The sequence below is a fragment of the Barbus barbus genome (genome assembly GCF_936440315.1).
Source record: "Barbus barbus genome assembly, chromosome: 1".
NCBI classification, from domain to species: domain Eukaryota; kingdom Metazoa; phylum Chordata; class Actinopteri; order Cypriniformes; family Cyprinidae; genus Barbus; species Barbus barbus.
In genome coordinates this window covers 1,813,232-1,833,724 of record NC_136729.1, presented here as the reverse complement: position 1 = coordinate 1,833,724, position 20,493 = coordinate 1,813,232, and the positions used below count along the sequence as shown (strand labels likewise).

General features: G+C 38.4%; 1 protein-coding gene across 1 annotated transcript; it reads right to left on the bottom strand.

Annotated features, from left to right (window-relative positions):
* Window positions 1–1,510: 1,510 nt before the first annotated feature.
* On the bottom strand, window positions 1,511–18,590 carry LOC306864303 (uncharacterized protein). The gene is made up of 10 exons (XM_079408246.1): window positions 18,097–18,590; window positions 14,430–14,514; window positions 13,516–13,640; window positions 13,320–13,410; window positions 12,990–13,096; window positions 12,686–12,769; window positions 12,539–12,606; window positions 12,340–12,423; window positions 11,349–11,403; window positions 1,511–4,631 (listed from the first exon to the last, which is right to left on the bottom strand). Exons 2-10 carry the CDS (start codon window positions 14,512–14,514, stop codon window positions 3,552–3,554), a joined length of 1,779 nt encoding a protein of 592 aa, XP_079264372.1. The 5' UTR covers window positions 18,097–18,590; the 3' UTR covers window positions 1,511–3,551.
* Between the last annotated feature and the right edge of the window lie 1,903 nt (window positions 18,591–20,493).

Sequence of the window (20,493 nt, the reverse complement as noted above, 5' to 3'; positions counted from 1 at the left end):
GAGGCAACCGTGGTGGACAGTCAAGGTGTCATTCTTCCTATTACATTATGGTTGGCTCATAAATGGACAAATTAAAACTATCTTAAAGATTTTTTTAAGTGAAAACTTACAAGTTCAAAGCCCCTTTAAGTGACTTTGAACGTGGTGCCAGATGGGCTGGCCTGAGTATTTCAAAAACAGTTGATATTCTGGGATTTTCACGCACAACCATCTCTAGGGTTTACAGAGAATGGTCCGAAAAAGAGAAAATATCCAGTGAGCGGCAGTTGTGTGGACGAAAATCCCTTGTTGATGTCAGAGGTCAGAGGAGAATGGGCAGACTGGTTAGAGATTATAGAAAGGCAACAGTAACTCACATAACCACTCGTTACAACCAAGGTATGCAGAATACCATCTCTGAACACACAACACGACACAACACAGGCTCATTAAAATTGGACAATAGAAGATTGGAAAAATATTGCCTGGTCTGATGAGTCTCGAATTCTGCTGCGACATTCAGATGGTAGGGTCAGAATTTGGCGTCAAGAACATGAAAGCATGGATCCATCCTGCCTTGTCTCAACGGTTCAGGCTGGTGGTGGTGGTGGTGTAATGGTGTGGGGGATATTTTCTTGGCACACTTTAATATAGCGTGCATAATGCTGTAATGTGTTACAGTAGTTTCTGTAGTGAGTGTGTTGTCAAAACGAGAATGGAGAACTGATACTACATAAAGAGGTAAGACGTATTTCTTCACAAAATATTCCTGGTTGTGTTAATTCCAGCCGCCATTTTCTAATACAACGAATGGACTATTTACAGAGACAGAAAATTGTCTATCTAGCTCGGATGGATGGTTTGTTTGGTTGGCGGGTCGTCAGTGTGAGTATTCGTGGCAATTTCAGAGGAGGATGATTCCAAATAGAATTCTGAGAGAACGGGAGTGCTCGGAATTCCTTTGGCCCTGAGGAAATCACAGCGATCACGAGCTTGACGGACATCTAGTGCCGGGAGGTGAAACACGTTCTTCTTATTGGAGAGTTGAAGTTATTTTTTTTTGTTTGCTCTGCGTTGAGTGAAGCGTTCTTTTATTTTTTTGACCACAACGTACCCCAGCATCAAACAGGCCTGCAACGTGAAAAGTGAATTTTTTATATTGAGTTAATTTTTTATATTGAGTCAGTTTAAAACAAGCTACCTCTTTCCAGCTGTTCGCAGAGAAAATGATACAACATTTGTAGTTCAGTGGATGTATACTGTGATGTTTTTATAGCAAAGAAAATAATAAAAATAAAAAATAATAAAAATAATAAAACTAGGTTTAATTTGACCATCAAACAATTAAATTAAAACTAGTGCAATATTTGTATCTGTAATTACTGTGCAAATATACACTTGTTCTGTGTTAAAGTCCAACTTGTTCCCCCTTATTCCATAGTTACAGGGTAAGTGGCTACAACAAATTGCTCTGAAACTATTGTTTATACAATAGGTCATACATACATACATTATATATGAGGTAATACATCAATACACATGGTGACTGTTTTATTTAATTCAAATATTTTTTGAAATTTGGGTTTTTTAATCAAAATCACACACAATGATAACAGTAACAACACAGACAACAGATAATAAAAGATAAAAAATGTATTACACCAGAAAAAAGCAAAGCAACTCCATACTAATACAGCTTATACAGTTAAGCCTAATTATGTTGAAAACCAAATTATAAATTTTTAAACCAATTATCATTCCACCAAAAAGCAACATGATTACAAATGTGATATTGATTTTATAAAGCAGTTAAATAAACAATAATTTAATATTAACACACTTATGTTTTAGACACAATATTTTTTGCTCTATTTCGCCAACACATATAATTTCAATTTGCGTCTCTGTGCAACAGCTGTTTTGTTCAAATGATCCGTTTCAGTTGCAATGACTCACTTATTAACAGTGACTTGCTGCCACCTACTGGCAGTTTTAATTTCACATTTCTTTGTTGTTTTTTTATCAGTATTCAATGTTTTATGTTTAAAATATCAAAACAGTATTAATGCATTTGTAACTGCAGGTTAATGTCCTGCATTAAACAGTGTGTAAACGCATCTAAATGCCACTTCTAATGCAGCTTCTGTGTTTTCTCTGCATTGCAAATATTAATTTAGTTAATACTGATTTAATTTGCTTGGCAACAGCTTAAATTACTTATTCTAATTGACATTCAATTTAAGAGTTTGACTGAAAATTTGATGCACACTCATGCAGGGTTTTATAAAGGTAAAAATGCTCATAAAATCTATTTAAACTTATTGGAAAAGATTAATTTCTACCACTTCTGTGAACTGATCACCACAGAATATGCAGAATATCAAAAACTTTAGGAGTCAGCTGTCCACGGTAGTCCTTAAGATACCAGCACAATAAGACACTCAGCAAAATATTGTGTAATTATCGTTATCGATAAAATCCCAGAAAATATTGATATATATTTTTGTCAATATCGCACACCCTAATATATTTAGCATTTTGTTTAGAAAATAATAAAATTTCTATGAGAATTGCCCTTTTTTCCTCTTGAGCCCCTGCCCCTCAAAATGTCTGTGCACGTCCCTGCGTGTAACTATGTGACAGAGCGGTCGTTCAGCCTCGTTCAGCACATACCTAGATAACAGTAATCCAGACTCAACACTGATGTTAATGAGAACAGCCACCTTGAACTGAAACAGAGAGACATACTTTAAAAACAAGGTGAACAGAATCTGATAATCAATGATTAACCATAGCAACAAACCAGAGAGCGAATGAGTGACCAATGGAATACATTTTTATACAAAAGCAAACAGAAACAGAGCAAAAAAAATCTAAATGAGATAAAAACAGAACATAACGCAATATACATAAATTATTACCATGGTAAAGTGTATTAATTACCCACAAACCACTAATAACAATTATAAAACACACACCAGTAAGTACTCATAAAACAAATAGTAATCCATAAAAGCTAATTCATAAACAAATCTACACCTATGTAATAGAAAACACTTGTTTATAATGGATATATAGTATCTGCTATATAGTTTTTATTTTATTTTGTGTTTGCTCTCCATTCTGTCACCTAATGGAGTTTGAGCTCTTTGCCACAGTCACCTCGTTTAGTTGTGGCCACCTACTATTAAACTATATTATTGATCTGACTGCACTGACACTTTTATATGAGAACTGAACTGAGTGGACTATGACATCACTGTTTTCTCCTGAGCTACTGAATAGATTAAATTAAATCAATTAATAACTGAAGATCTCTACAATGGACATGAATCAACACTGAACTGACTCAAGCTGAACAATGAAAATTTTTTATTCCAAACTTTATTGCATATTTTTTCCTATTATCGTTGTAAACCTGCATTGTTTTGTAAAATTGGTACTGTAAAAAGCGCTATAAACAAAAGGTGACAGCTTGATATAATCACAAAAACTCAACCTCATGCTACACACGTGAAATCTGGTTTCAGGGCAATATAGGATGTATCCTGATTCGCGGACTGAAATCATATCTATATTTTTAAACTATTTAAATCATTGTCTATTTCCCTCTCATCCTTGGCCAATTCTATATAGTCTTTTAGTTCCTCTCTTGTTTTTTTAATTTCCCTCTGGACATTGCAAAGCTCATTATGTGTTCTCCTCATCTCTGCAATGGATTTGAGAACACTGGATCTGACCCTTTCTGGATCATCAACTCTTCCCTGTCTCATCTGGTGAATGTCTACAGAATCCATCACTATGAAGGCGACATCAAGTATGACTAGTAGTGCACTTAACACGCCTGAGACTGCTTCTGCTACTACTCGTCCTACTCTCGCAGTCTGAGTAGCAATTCTGCTAACATTTGCCAACAGACCTAAATTCATGAGTTGTGCAGCACATAAAACATTTCTTCTGTCTAAATTGCATGATATTTGTACATTGTCAAAAGTTGAGGTATCACAAAAAAAACTGAACTTTGTGATTTTTTTCAGTACCTTTCTCAGTGTATTCAGTGGCGTGAGAATTGGTTCGCTTACAGATTTATACTTTTGCTGAATTTTTTCAAGGCTCTCTCTGAATGATTTTTGTTGTACAGTATTAGTAATGGTGGATGCAGCACCTGTTACTCCACCTGCAACTCCAACTCCAACACCGACACCAGTAACAATCAGAGATGCACCGAGAGTGAACGGTGCCAAAATTATACCAACTAATGCAGTGATTCCTCCTGCTGCTCCAATCACTGAACCTGACAGACTGCCTGCTGTGGCACTGTAATGTGCAGACTCCATCGAATCTGTTATTCTTCCCCACTCACTTACTAAATCCTCAAAGTCTTTATAGTGCTTGTTGTAGCCCTTATCAAAGGCGTTGATAGACTTCATGAAACTCTGTAGCAGTGCCTCTGGAATTCTGCTGTTTCTGTTCACTGCATCTTCCAGGAATGGTTTTGCTAGAATCTCTTCAGCTGAAGGCCTGTCTTTAGGGTCACAGCTGAGCATTTGTCTGATTAATTCTCTCAGTTCTACTGAGTATCTCTCTGAGATATGAGGAAGTTGTCCCTTCATGCTGACTGCATGAATTATGTGACGCTGCATGTTATCTGCCTATTAAGAAAAGAATAAATAAATAAAATATGAATCTGGTTAGTGTCAGTAAGGGTTGAAAAAAGAAAAGAAAAGAGTTTAATATAATTGCAAGCAATTTTTAATGAGAAAAAAACAAAACAATAACATGCCACACAGAACAATCACTGTAAGAATGAAACGATCTGACAAAGAAAGGACCAAACACAGGACTATATATACATAGAAAAATACCAGATTAAACATGGTATTTAAATAGACCAGGGGTAGGCAACGTCGGTCCCAGAAATCCGCTATCCTGCAGATTTTAGGTCTAACCCTGATTAAAAAAAAAAAAAAATCTAACCTGCCTGTAGCTTTAGTAGTTCTGCAGACACTGATTAGGTTGTTCAGGTGTGCTTGATTAGGGTTGGAGCTGAAATGTGCAGGACAGCTGCGCTCCTGGACCAACATTGCCTACCCCTGATCTAGACCTGGGGTTTCCAATCCTGCTCATGGAGGGCCAGTGTCCTGCAGAGTTTAGCTCCAACTCAAATTAGACACACCTGAACCAGCTAATCAAGGTCTTACTAGGCATACTAGAAACTTCCAGGCAGGTGTGTTGAGGCAAGTTGGAGCTAAACCCTATAGGATAGTGGCCCTCCAGGATTGAGTTTGGATACTCCTGATCTGGACCCAGGTTTGACACATGAGGGCAAAAAAAAAACAAAAAAACATGGTAACAAATGAATAAAGTGTAGGACCTCTGTTAGCACTTGCCCACAAACCTGCAGAACAGACACATTCCAGAATAATTCAAAGATTCACCCTCCTAACCATCAAGTCGTCGTAAAATTAATTAACTATCCACATGACGCCAGCGTGTTTCGACCGGTTCCTGTCCTCCTCTGCGTTATCTTCTCATGAGATACATAAAGCAATCAGGAGGATAGATAACTCCCTGCATCTGGAGCGACTTAAACCACAAAAGGGGTGATTGTCACCCATGATCACTTTGCATAGATCCATGTAAAGACACAGGAAAAGGGTGATTTACAGGACACTCTCCAGACATGCAACACAAAGGATCTAAGAAACAGTGATAACGTTTAACCCAAGCAACAGATGGTCCGTGGTACCCCATGACCATTTATGCATAAATTGGTAATCGAATAAACAAGAAAAAGACAGATTTACATCCTCACTCTGAGCCGGGAGACTCACACATCCACACCACGTGACACTTCCCTGACCTCAGGACATGTGCCCCCTCCTTCTCTAGACATTCCCAAAATCCAGTCTTTATCTCCAACATAAGAACACATAAACTTGATGAGGATTTCTAAAAGACAATCAGTTATTACTGTTGCTACTAGAGCAAATATATTCACACATAATGTGTTTTATGTCTTTTATATGCTTGATGCGTTTATTGTAACCTATTAAGTTAATCAATGTTTTATAACCCCTTGAAGCAGATTAAGTTATTAATGTGAATGCAAGATACTTGACATTTGATGTTGAATGAAAGCTCATTTTATTTCCAGAATGTTGACTTGGGCTCGAAGAAGAAGTTTTATTTATATAGCGCCTTTCCATTGCTCAAGGTCACTTTACATAGTGCTATACATCGCTAATGTAGGAAATGAGCCAGGAAAGAACTGAGCCAGTGATACCGATATCAGAAAGACGAGAGATGAGTATTTCATGGCAGACTGTGTCAAATGCAGAGCTTAGATCGAGAAGAATCAAGATGTTTATTAACCCAGAATCCATGGACAGAAGAATTAACCACACAAAGAAGAGCAGTTTCAGTGCTATGTGATGAACAAAATCCTGACTGAAAAGGTTCAAAAAGGCCATTAGGATTTAGGTAAGATCTTAATTGTGAAGCCACAACTTTTTCAAGAATTTTACTTAAGAATGATAAATTTGAGATTGGCCTATAATTGTTCATGTCTAGATGGTCAAGAGCCATTTTTTTAAGTATAGGGGTCACCACAGCCATTTTTGATTCTGCTGGAACAATGGCAGATGCTAAACTACAGTTAATCATATGTGTTATGAAAGGTTCAACCTCATGAACACACATCTTAAGCAAAACAGTAGGTGTGGGATCAATCTGGCAGGATGTAGAATTTGCATTCACAATTAGATCTCGTGGCAGCAGAAGTAGTGAGAGTAAAGGCAAGAAGAGAGTATGTTGAGTGAGCCGAGTCAGCTGACATCAAATGAACATTTGAGTCCGTTGTATGATGGGTGTCTTTGGAAATGGATTCAGTGACTGACTTCAATTTGTCTGAAAACTAATGAGAAGAGTTATTCACAAGCTCCTCAAAGCCAGCAATACCATGTTGTGGAGGTTTAGTGAGTTTGTTGATCATAGCAAACAGAGATTTGGGTCTGCACATGGAATTCTTAATAGTAGAAGAGACATATGAGGATCTTGCAGCATTGAGGGCTGTACGGTAATTGAGCAAATGCTCTTTCAAAGCCGAAGAGTGCACACTGAGTCCAGTTTTCCTATAAAGTCTTTCCAAGTGATGTCCCATAGCTTTCATTGCTCGAAGTGCAGGAGTGACCCAGGGTGAAATGTGTGTAGATGGAACCAATCTAGTTTTAACAGGAGCATGTTTCTCAAGTATGTGGGAAATGGTATTATTATAGATTCTGCATATTCCTGATGGACAGTTGGATAATAAACAATCAGACAAGGTAGAAACCCTTACTGAATCAGAAAAACAGATGGATCTACAGAACAGATTTTACGATAAGGGAGCATTTTTTTCACAGGTGATGTAGAAATTGGAAAACTAAAACTGAAGTTTAGTTTGTGATGTGAAAAAGTAAAATCAGTTCAACTAACAAGAATATTATTTAAACCAGACGGACTTATAGAGAATGCAAATTCATTCTCTGCCATCGGGAGGCGCTTTAAAGAGGGAGAACTAGAGGTTTCTCCGGTAACGGCTGTAGACAAAGCAGCACTGAGCTTTAAATGTGCAGTACGTGCTAATTTTTATTCAACGGAGACTTTTGAAAAATCGGTTTGATATCGTGGCGGGTCGCCACAAATAAATAAATGTTTGGGAAACACATCCCACAGCACAACAAACTGAGCCCAACTTCATTACTCATCACTTTATTTGTAACATTTGTAACGTTAGCAGTTAAAGTTAAAGTGATGAGAGTGAAAGCTGTGCTCCTCTCATACCATTCTAACCAGAATGATAAACAAACACAGACCAGAAGGTAACTTCGGGCCAGGCGTGTGCACCCGATGAAACCATCGGTAACACTTCAGAATACTGTTCCATCATTAATGAATAACTACACAAGAACACATGAGTAACGCAATATTAGCACTCTACTAACTACTAGTAACTAACAATTAACTCTGATTAATGAATTAGCAAATAATAGTGCTTAGTCGAATGTGGTAGTTCACTATTAGCTAATCAGTAACTATTATTTTTTCAAACCTCCCTAAGAACTACTGTATACAGGTTCATAATTAATATGAATACATCATGTAAAAGTCATTGTAACCCACTAGTAATGACTCGAGTATTACCAAATTATTCTGAAGGAATTACTAATTATTTGGATCGGTATTCTAAAGTGAAGATCGTGATAACTCCCTAGTAATTACTGAAGTCATTGTAAACTTTTAAGGTTTTTGTAAGGTTTTCTTAGTAATTAATTTTGCTAGATTTGGTAACACTTAAATCATTACTAGTGGGTTACCGTGATTTTCACTTTAGAATACTGATGCAAATAATTAGTAGTTTCTTCAGAAGGATGTAGTAACACTTGAGTCATTACTATCCAAAACCTTACATAGATCTCAAAAGCTTTAAATTATGTCAGTCAATATTAGGGAGTTATGATGCTGATCCAAGTAGTTAGTAGTTCCTTTAAAATAATTTGATCATTCTTGAGTCATTACTAGTGGGTTACCATGATCTTCATTTTAGAATTAATTATACATTATGCATAATTCACATTAATTATGAAACTGTATACAGTAGTTCTTAGTAGTTCTCCAGTATATATATAAAAAAATCATAGTTATTGATTAGCTAATAGTGAACTACCAGTTTCAACTGAGCGCTATTACTTACTAAATCACTAATCATAGTTTCTTGTTAGGTAATAGTAGTTACTACAATGTTAATAGTGCATTAGTCACTTGTTCCTGTGTAGTTATTCATTAACAAGGGATCAGTATTCTAAAGTGTTACCAAACCGTCTATCAGCTGCAGTTCTGACGCCGCCGTACCACATACATTCACATCAGTGTTAATCAGCTGTAGAGTTACTCTCATGGGACACTGCACTTATTCACAGTCACAAAAGAGCGCCTTTTTCTGATCAAATACACCCAAAGCGCGCTAAACAAAAAGCCCATCAAACAGCGCCTGATTACTGAAGTTATGTTTTGTGCTAATACTGTCAAAACACACAAGGTTTACATATAGACTCAGTTGGTTATGTATAAATTGAAAGTAAACAGCTGAGAGAAATGGATGCGTGCCTTTATGTTAGATGCGTGCAGGTCTTAAAGGGACAGTAGACTAAACATGCTGCCGACTGTAATTAAAGGGATAGTTCACCCTAAAGTTTAATTTGTCATTATTTTTTTCATTCACGTTGTCCCAAACCTGTATCAATTTCTTTCTTTTACTGAACACAAAATAATAAATTTGAAGAATCTGGGTAACCAGACAGTTGCTGGTTCACATTCACTTTGATAGTAGGAAAAAAAAAATACTATGGAAGTCACTGAGGACCAGCGACTGTTTGGTTTTCCACATTCTTCAAAATAACGTTTATGTTTAGCAGAAAAAAGGAAACTCATTCAGGTTTAAAACAACTTTTGAGTGAGTAAATGAAGGTGTAAAAATAAAACACTAGCCTATTTTAATTTTTGGGTGAATTAATCCTTTAATGTTAATAAAACATCACACACAAAGAGAGAAATCACTCACTCCTCTTGACAGAAAAACTTTAATACAGTTGCTTTAATAGAAATCAGTCAATATAGAACCTGAGAGGAGGTCAGCACTGACCATCGCCCCGGAGCCAAAGCACCACAGTCAGTCTGACCAACTGTGTGAGCTGGCAACATCCATTCCTGTTTTGGTGGAGGGGGGCAGTGCAGACTGGCTGATCGATTGGGAAACTGAGGTAATGCTCCCCTCCCTGCATCTCCTGTGCCATCATCATCACCTACCCAGCACAAAGCCTGTGTCATCACCCTGTGCTGAGACTGTGAAGTGAAGTGACATTCAGCCAAGTATGGTGACCCATACTCGGAATTCGTGCTCTGCAATTAACCCATCGTGCACACACACAGCAGTGAACACACACACACACCGTGAACACACACCCGGAGCAGTGGGCAGCATTTATGCTGCAGCACCGGGGAGCAGTTGGGGGTTCGGTGCCTTGCTCAAGGGCACCTCAGTCGTGGTATTGAGGGTGGAGAGAGCGCTGGACATTCACTCCCCCCAACTACAATCCCTGCCGGCCCGAGACTCGAACCCACAACCTTTGGATTACGAGTCCAACTCTCTAACCATTAGGCCACGACTTCCCCAAAGTCGTGGGGAAGTCGTGACAACACTCTGTGTTGTTGTCACTAATCATGCCTGACCTCCCTCTCTCAACTCCTCATCCAGATTCACCCAGTCCTTCAGCCCCATCTTTGCTGGTTCCCTTCAACCCATTGTCTTCTCCCATGATGCTTTGCTGTATGGATGAGCCTCAGGTCTTGTGGTCTCCAACTTCGCCCAAGTAAGTGGATCCCCCGGCTCCTCCTCCAACTGATGCCCATCGATCCGTCGACCTGTCGGCTCCACCTTGGCTCCTCCCTCCGTTGGCTCCACCAGGCTCCCTCATCCCGCTGGCTCCACCTTTGACAGCCATCACCCTGCCTGTGCTATGGACTCAAGAGCCTTCCACTGTGCTCCGTCTATCCACCCTACTGCTTCAGCTGGCTCTGCTCTCCCTGGCTCTGCCTTGGTCTCCAGTCACAACGGCTCCGCCTCAGTCCTCAGGCACTCTGGCTCCACCTTGAACATTTGTCACCGCGGCTACTTCTTGGTCGCCTGAACCATCGGTGTCGCTCGGTCCCATCAGCTCTCCATCTGTACCTAGATGTCATCAGCCAAGGCTCCATCATGGCTTCTCCCTCCGTCAACTCCGCCATGGACTTGCATCCAGGGTGTGCCCTGGACACTCCTCCCATCCTCACCTCCCTTGTTCTTTCCACTGTAGCTTCCTCCTTCACCGGTGATTTGTACAACTCCGGAACCACCTCCTCAGCCATTTTACAGCACAAGGCTGCACCTTCCCAGAGGGTGGCATTCTGCCACAGTTATGCTCTTTAGTTTCGTTTTCATGGACTCTTAGTTTGTGTCACTTCAGTCACACGTCTCATTTGTTCTAAGTTCCAGCCACAATCTGTTGTCATGGACACTGATCCAGTCATCATGCATGCTAGTCCTGTATTTCATATTCTCTGTGCATTTAGTTCATCGGTTTGATCTGTTCAGGGTCCTGTACTCTATGTGCACAGCACATTGTTTTGTTAAGTGTGCTTGTTGTTTGGATTTCCTGTTTTGAGTTATATGATAACTCTTTTATTTGACCCTTTTGGCATTTTTTCGTCATCACTAGACTTCAAATGTAACAGTAAAATGGAGCTTTTTGGGAAAAAAAATAAATAAATAAAATAAATGAATGAATACTCACCCACACATCAAGCATGCAGAGATCATGGAGCAACCATCCCAATGACCATATGTCACTAAAACAAGTGCATGACAATGAAAATCAAGACGTATGTGTACACTGTTAAAAAAAGGTCATGTGCTATATTCTTAAAAAAAATGAATGATGTTAACAATTGTACACATTACATTTTTTTGTAGTTTTAAAGGCTTGATTTCTTTAACGGAATCTACCTGAATAAATAATGTAAAATGTCAAAAATGATTTAGTCTATGACAATGAATTTAATATTTTTAGTGTCTTTAGTGTCTTACTCTGCTTTCTGCGTTTATATTTTAAGTCTCAAAATTGTGTGATTTTGAGTGGATGGAAACAGTTTGAATTTGATTTTGAGTTATGTTGTTAAATTAAATGTCTGTCTGCTGCTAAAATTGCACATATGGGAAGAATCTTGTTGCTGCACTGGCATTAACAAAGTTATGACTCATTGATCAAAGCAACACGCACAACTGTATTAACATATATGCAGTTATCCACAACCTAACCATAAGCTCTACTCTTCTGCCAAAAACTTAAACATAACAGGAACATTTTCAAATGTGAAATACAACTGAACAATAAAGATTAACAGATGTTTCCCTTCACTCAAAAACACATAAAACATGTCATTTCAATATTCACTCTCCGCAGCCACATGCAGAGCATGCTGGGAACTAACAATCACAGCCAAATGGTGTCTCTAAATAAAACTGCATTATTTAACTAATAATCTTAAAATTTTCAATACAAGACTGAACCACAATTTACTTAATAAAATATACACACAATTTAATTATCATATGAAAATTACAACACCCATGATTAATTTTTTACTGTGTACTGCACATAACTGATACATTTTTAGACCACTAAAATAATCGACCTTCATGGAACGATCTTAAGGAAACTGTAACTATTTTATAATGCTGAATATATCAATATTTTAAATACACTCAGTGGTACTAAAGCTTACCTCTTGGAATTATATTTCTTCTCATAAACTTCTGGGCTCATATAGGATTTTGCTCCCACAACTGAATGAGCATATTCATCAGCGCTGCAAAGAAAAAAAAAGTAAACTCAAACCTATAAATGTCCAGGACTTTTGGTTTTGGTCAATAATTTGCATTTTGATCTATCACTAGTTCCCATTACTGTTTTTTTTTTTTTACCTTTCCAATGCTTTTGAGCATCCAAAATCTCCTACATTGATGTAACCCTCTTCAGTCAGAAAGATATTCTACAATGACAAGAGAAATCTCAAAAGTCTTACAGATTTTACTTTGTGATATTATTTATTGAGCTTTATCAGTGCATACCTGAGGTTTAATATCTCTATGAAGAATGTTCCTCTCATGGAGATACTGCAGAGCCAGACAAATCTGAACAAGCCAGTCAAGGATCTGCACACATGGAGAAATGTGTGTTTGTGTGTGTTAGTGAGTGTGAGTATGTGTGTGTGTGTGTGTAATGTCCCCACAAGTGTATTGCATTTTATGGGTATATCATACTAAATCATGTTTTTTTAATCTAAAATTTTGTAAAGTTTTTTTTAGGGCTGTTTAAAGTTGTTTAAAATACAGAATGGAATGTACAGTATGTGTGTCTGCATAAGAAACTTACCTGTTTTTCTTCAAAAAAACATGTTTCTTTATGTGTTTCCATGACTTTTGAAAGATCACCTCCTTCACAGTACTCCATCACAATATAAATGCGTCCCGCTTCTTTATCTAAATAAATTAACATCCAGTCAGAGAATAATTTAACTCATAATGTATTAAAATAGCTTCATTTTCTGACAGCTATACTGAGGTTTTGTGCTATTCTTCTTTAGTCTCTATTGTGGTTATCGTTAGTAGTTCTCTTTCATTTTTAAGAAACATTATTACCACATTTTTGATTTGGAACAATTGAAAATTAGTTTATAAAGAAGAAGAAAAAAACAACAACAACCTTCAAATGAATTCACATAAGTAACAATATAGCCAAAGTTCAGAGTTTTCAGGATCTCAACTTCTTTTCTGACTGCATCCAGCTCCTTCCCCTAAATGGAAGGAAAAAAACTTCCATTTAAAAGCAACACTCTTATTGGAAAGAAAATAGTCAATTCTATGGTCAAATATTTAAGTAAGATTCGGTAAATGCTCACATCTCTGGAATTCAACTGTTTAACCACAAAAGGATCTCCGTCTGCGTTTTTCACCAGAAAGGCTATTCCTAAAGCCCCTCGTCCAACTTCTTCCTCTATGGTGTATCCATGATTTTTTAGCACTTCTATAATCAAGATTTAGAATAAATTCTACAAAAATAGTGTAACCTCTAGAGAAACAAATATTGTCCAAACTTTGAATCAAATGAAACAAATGGTACGTAGCATGTTTATTTTAAGTGCTCAAGACACCACAAGGTGACACCTGCTGGTCAAAACTGTGTAAATACAATGAAAACTCAGTCCAAACAAGCAGAAAAAACTTTTACAAAATTACTCCAAATATTTTCTTGAATTTGTAATTTATTAAATGCACTCTACATAAAATACTATTACATATATTTTGCTGTATAATAATTAATTTCATTTATTTTGTGGTGTTTGTTTTGTGTGTTTATTGGGGGTCTAGTTTATATACTGTTATATACCATAACTGTTTGTTCACACTGTCACTCCAAATCCAATTATTTGTGTATCCAATTAGAAACTGATCTAAACAATTGACTTCCACACTGTTTAATAGTAACTTTCAGTTGTCCTTTCTTCAAAAAGTAACTTTTTCATTTTCTGGACTATCTGCATTGGTTTCTATGGCAATGATGTAGGGTTATGCCAAACAACAACAAGATTATGATTCTCTCTCTATTACAACATAAATGTGTAGCCACCACACTGGACTGACTAATGGGGCATAAGCATACAAGTAGGTTGTTATCAGCAATTTGTTTTGCCATCAGAATTTTTTTTTCGTTGTTGTTTTTGTTTGTTTGTTTGTTTTCTAAGGGAGATGTGATGCTTTATGCTGCCAACATAAAACTGATGTTGCTCAAACTCAATGTGAAATGTATACTCACTGATCATACCAGCAGAAACGTCCATGCTGTGATCTGGGGTACTGCTGTCAGCACTGGTGTCCGAGAATCTGCGATACTGAGCCATCTTTAGAGGAAAACATGCTAAATCTTAATTAAGTATCCATGACAATTACACTTTAAATATTTTTGATCGAGCACTTTTAGTGTTCATCGTATAATGCAACTGAATCCTGCAAGATCTCCTCATGAATATTAATTCTGTCTTATCTTGTTATTGAATTGCCAAAGTACAAAGGACAGAACTTGATGGGTGTTTTTGTCCTCCTTAAAATCTTGAAAGTGCTGTTACAATCATCGATACTGCCCTTCCCACCCTTCAAAGACAAGGAAACAGGCTGGAAAAATCCCAATGGACCTCACATCTATAGGCCACTGCTCTGCTCCACTTGCGTGAGCAAAAGCTTTTTACCATTTAGATTTGAAACATTAGCTCTTAATTTCTGGCATGCTATATTTTAGCATTTATAAACAATAACAAGAAGAAAGATCATAACGTTTAAGCACTTTGGAAATGTTTTGATTGCATATCGGTACCATGGAATTTTAAGATTCTATTTGGCATTTTTTTTTTTCCTTTGTCAAAATTGAGATCATATTCTTATTCTCTGACAACTATTTAATTGTATTTTTTCATAGTGTTTCCCTCAGGCAACGGAAAGTTTTTCTTATGCCCCGTGTTAAGTGCATGCTTTTTTAAATGATTGCAACCAATTAAAATGTTTGAAAAGTATCAAAGAACAGTCCAATAAGGTGTGGGAGTCACTATCAAGCACCATTTGAAGGTGGGACATCCTGTTCTGACACATGGTCACAGGAGCACATGGTGTGAGAAGAAGGCAAAATTATTAGCTTTAGTAATCTTATTTAAAATAACATGAACTGTACATAAAAAAATATGCGTGTGTGTGTATCTAGGTGTAGAGAAGACTTTTGTCAGGTTTTATGATTTTTATTTTATTTTGCATGTTCAGAAATTCAGTTTTTATTTCGGTTGCCTCAGGGCAACATTGCACAACCATTATGTGTGACAAAAAGGGGAGGTGCAAGGTTCGTGGGTGCAAAGGAACACCCAAAGTGATGTGCAAAAAGTGTAATGTGCACTTCTGTTTCACAGCAGAGAAGAAGCACTTCTTGAACACGGAGTAAAATCTCATTCCATGAATTATATGATATGACCCGACACACTACATCCGGGCTGGGAAGGTTTGGTCCTTGAGGGCCACTGTCCTGCAGAGTTAGCTCCAACCCTAATCAAACACATCAGAACCAGCTAATGAATGTATTTTAGGATCCTTAGAAAGCTACAGGCAGGTGTGTTTAATTAGGGTTGGAGCTAAACTCTGCAGGACAGTGGCCCTCCAGGGCCGGAGTTTCCCAGCCTTGCTCCACAACACAAACCTACTTCTGAATCAAATGCAATATATAAATGTGTTTCAAGTGTTTTTCCCTTTTCTCTTAATGATTTCTTGACATTTTTTTGACAGATGTGTGATTTTGTATTGCTCTCTGAACATTGTCTTATGATATGTAAGTGGAGAATTTTCTCTGTAAGTCTATACCAGTGGGAATGGGGTGGGTGAGGGGTGGTCAATATTTTTTTTTTTTTCAATAAAATGTTCCCAAATAGACCAAAAAATAATGCGGAATAATTTTTTATCATGTACCATCAAAATTAATTCAGTAGAGAGTTAAATAAAATGTTATTCTAACTGCACCACACATGAAGTTGTCATCATGATGTAAATGCTAAAAAAAACATTAAATATCTTTGCAGAAAAGATGCATGAACTACAACTACATCTTGTACAAATTTTTCTTATGCATAGTAAATGTTCAGAAATAATACAAGAAAAATGCTTAAAAAAATCTAAATTCAAATTCAAAATGACTGAAGGTATAACACCTAGAGTGCTATTATTAACTATAAATGCTCTGTAAAACAATGAACAGTCGTTTTCAGCCTGTCACCCTAATGCAAACATGAAATATCAGACATTCAGTAGTAGTTCTTCACGGGTTTATTATTTGATTACGCTGCTTTTCCATTGTTTTTTCTGTGTAAACATGGACGCGTTTGACTGTTGCGCTCGCGTCTCTTGCAGTGTCTCGTGCATGAAACGGCTTTCTAAAAACGCGGCGCTCTAGTTATTAAAAGATGTTTAACTCCCGTCTTCTTGCATTTTTTCCTATTCCACTGCCCACGTCGCATCTTTGTCAACACAAAAGCACATTCTGTGTGAATGATATAGAGAACATCACAAGAGAGAGGTTAATCATGTGCACCGACATGCGGTTAGATCGTTCTTCTCTCTTTACTGTTATTGTCTAATTCTAGCGTTTGGTCATATTTCTATTCAAAATCTGGATTCCTCGATATATAAAAAATATAATTGTGGCAAAACATTAAATTCAAATTAATTGATAAAATCTGAAAAATCGCCCAGCCATATCCACAGTGTTTGCTTATTTTTACCTTATTTAAATGTTTGTGTAAGTTATTTATTTTATAATTACATCAATATGTATTCTGTGCCTCCAGGCTTTATTCGTTCTGTTTCTTATTCATTTGGTTCCACAGCGTTTGCTGATTTTCAGGGGGTTTTTACATTTAAACATTTTGTAAGTTTGTAATTTTATATTAGGCTTATAGCATGGTAATGGTGTATTTTTATTTGTTTTGTTCATAAAAGTCCCATGTTTATTGCAGAAAATGTGTCGATGTAAGTTATAGATAAGCAATTGACCGGAAACGAAAGTGAAAGTAAAAAGTGCACGGGCATTTATAAGTTATTTAAAAGCGAAGGAAAGTGAGAGAGAAAACCCCAACGAACTTTGTAAAACCAAACTCTATTGTGCAACTCGCCGACATTGTGTCTGTGGCCAAAATAAAAATGATTTATGCCCCAGGCATATATGATGCAGCTGTGCATTTACCAGGCGACCAAAGGCAGTGCCCAGATGGAATTAAACCAATTACATTACCCATTTTCCCAACAAGCGAGCCAGATTAATGTTTGTTTTGAAAGAGAAAAGAGCATATATAGCTGGACTCGGTCGAGACCAACTAGAACATTTGGCGAGTCCGAGACAAGTCCGAGTACTACAGCCCTAGTAAAATCTGATCACACAAAAGATTTAGCTGTAGACATCATTCTCACTCAAAGCAACATTTATTGCTCGAATTGCCAGATAAAATTGGCATAGTTTAAAAGCAGTCATTTTGCTTTATTATGTAGGCCTATAACATGATACAGTTAAAATTCAGGTGTTTTAAAGCCACGCTCCTCCACGAAGACCTCGTCGTTATCGAGGGGCTTAATTAACATTAATTTTGCCTAACTTTTATATAGGCTGTGCAATAATATTAATATGAAATCTCAAAATCTAAAACACAAAGTTAAACAAAAGTATCAGAGCACATCGGCATATGCTTCAATCACGCGTCCCCTAAGTAAATAAATAAATGCATCCATACATACATAAATGAATAATTCAATCAATCAATAACAGTGGCCACTAGGACAAATATTACAGTATTTACAATTTGGTTCGTTTTTCCAAATTTAGCTTAATTATTATTTTTATTTTTTTTAGTTTCGATTTTGTTTTGGACATTCATACTGTTACATAATTAACATTATCCTACCTTGTTGCAGTCTTGATCGAACCTCTTGTGTTTTTTTTAGTTTTGTTTTGTTTTTGTTTGCTTGTTTTTTGCGAACTAAGGATATGAAGCTTGAGCACGCGCCAAAACAGGGAAACTTTTTGCTTTTACAGCTCGACGATAAAAACTAGAGTGCACTTAATGTGTACGGGTCCGAGCCATCCACTATGTGTAATAAATTAGGTGTGTTCGACTTCAGAGCTATCAGCGAGAGCAGACGCTTGCAGTCGGGCGGAATTGAAAAGGAGAGTGAAGTCGGACTCTTTCTGCTCCGGTTAGTGATGCTCTCGCGGTGTTTGGATACAGACATCCTGTTCTGACACATGGTCACAGGGGCACATGGTGTGAGAAGAAGGCAAGATTATTAGCTTTAGTAATCTTATTTAAAATGACATGAACTGTACATAAAAAAAATATGTGTGTGTGTGTATGAAGGTGTAGAGAAGACTTTTGTCAGGTTTTATGATTTTTATTTTATTTTGCATGTTCAGAAATTCAGTTTTTATTTCGGTTGCCTCAGGGCAACATTGCACAACCATTATGTGTGACAAAAAGGGGAGGTGCAAGGTTCGTGGGTGCAAAGGAACACCCAAAGTGATGTGCAAAAAGTGTAATGTGCACTTCTGTTTCACAGCAGAGAAGAAGCACTTCTTGAACACGGAGTAAAATCTCATTCCATGAATTATATGATATGACCCGACACACTACATCCGGGCTGGGAAGGTTTGGTCCTTGAGGGCCACTGTCCTGCAGAGTTAGCTCCAACCCTAATCAAACACATCAGAACCAGCTAATGAATGTATTTTAGGATCCTTAGAAAGCTACAGGCAGGTGTGTTTAATTAGGGTTGGAGCTAAACTCTGCAGGACAGTGGCCCTCCAGGGCCGGAGTTTCCCAGCCTTGCTCCACAACACAAACACAAATCATGTACAATCAAAATCCATGCAGTAGAGAGTTAAAGAAAATGTTATTCTAACTGCACCAGACATGAAGTTGTCATCATGATGTAAATGCTAAAAAAAACACTAAATATCTTTGCAGAAAAGATGCTTGAACTACAACTACATCTTGTACAAATTTTTCTTATGCATCGTATATGTTCAGAAATAATACATGAAAAATGCTTAAAAAAATCTCAAGTAATTCAAATTCAAAATGACTGAAGGTATAACACCTAGAGTGCTATTATTAACTATAAATGCTCTGTAAAACAATGAACAGTAGTTCCCTTCCAGGCACGTCGAGCTGCGTCCGAAGACGCTATGAGAACTCCATCAGCGTGACCGACGCTCTGAATATTATCTACAACCAGTCTAATGGATGGCGAGGCGTCACGGGCTGGGTGACGTAGGAAGTATATAAGCACGTGCGGCGGAGCCGGCGTCAGCTTTTTGTCATTCAGCAAGCGCTCTGTGTGTTGTCAGTCTGATTTCTGTCTTGTGAGTCTTATTTAGTGTTGTCTGTCCAAAAAAATAAGGAGATGCCTAAATCTAAGGCTGAGACAGTGGGCGATTTCAGATCGCGTTTCAGGTTATGTGTTAGTCCCTGCCCTCGCTAGATTACGAGTGGGGACACACACACAATCGTTGCGTGGTCTGCCTGGGTGCTGGTCCCGTTTTTGCCGAGGCAGAGCGGCGGCTGCACTCTTGGGGCTCGCAGGCTGATCTGGCTGGCGAGAGTGAGACGGGCATGTCCCTATCTCCTCCCGCATCCACCAGATCTGGCGCCCCGTCTCTCGGTTCGGAAGCGGTCTCTTCCCCCGGAGACGAGGGCTCGACGCTTCGTCTTTCTTCCTCCGAGGAGGTTGATGTGACGAGCGTTGACGAGGTTTCGCCGCCTCTTTCGCCGCCCAGTTTGAGGAGCTACTTCTACACAGGAGCCTTCCGTTTTCCCCGATCTCCTCACCGAGGTGTCGAGATCGTGGGTGAAATCTTTCGTCCCGGCCGTTTGTTCCCGCGGGAACTGAATGAGCGCGGGTACGTGGCGATGCCGTGGTTTGAACAGACGCTTGCGAGCTATCTGTCTCCCTCTACGGCATCGCCTTTGGAGGCTCCTGCTCTGCTTACAACATCTTTGGTGGGCAGAGGGTATGCGCGCTCTCTAACTCAGGTGGCTGCTGGGCGGGCGCAGCCTCCTCCGCATACCAGCTCCTCGCGCTAAAGGTCCTGACGGGCGAGCCCCAGGACCGCGGAGGGCGACCCCTACTGGGGTGGAGCGGCTTACACCGTGGCTCACGGTGACCGTCTCCCCTCGGTGCCCTCCGGGGATTTGTCTGTCAACCCTGCAGTTCCAGGGCACAGCAGGTCCCAGCGAGTATTTCTCTCAGGTTCTTCCGCCTGTGATTTCAGCGGGCCTGAGAAACTCGCCTCGGCCGCCAGA

Excerpts from the sequence above, each read along its gene's own strand:
- LOC306864303 (XM_079408246.1), bottom strand. The coding sequence starts at position 14,514 with ATGGCTCAGTATCGCAGATTCTCGGACACCAGTGCTGACAGCAGTACC. Across the intron at positions 13,641-14,429 it reads CGTTTCTGCTGGTATGATCA|AAGTGCTAAAAAATCATGGA; the intron begins GTGAGTATACAT and ends TCTTGATTATAG. Across the intron at positions 13,097-13,319 it reads TTATGTGAATTCATTTGAAG|ATAAAGAAGCGGGACGCATT; the intron begins GTTGTTGTTGTT and ends TAATTTATTTAG.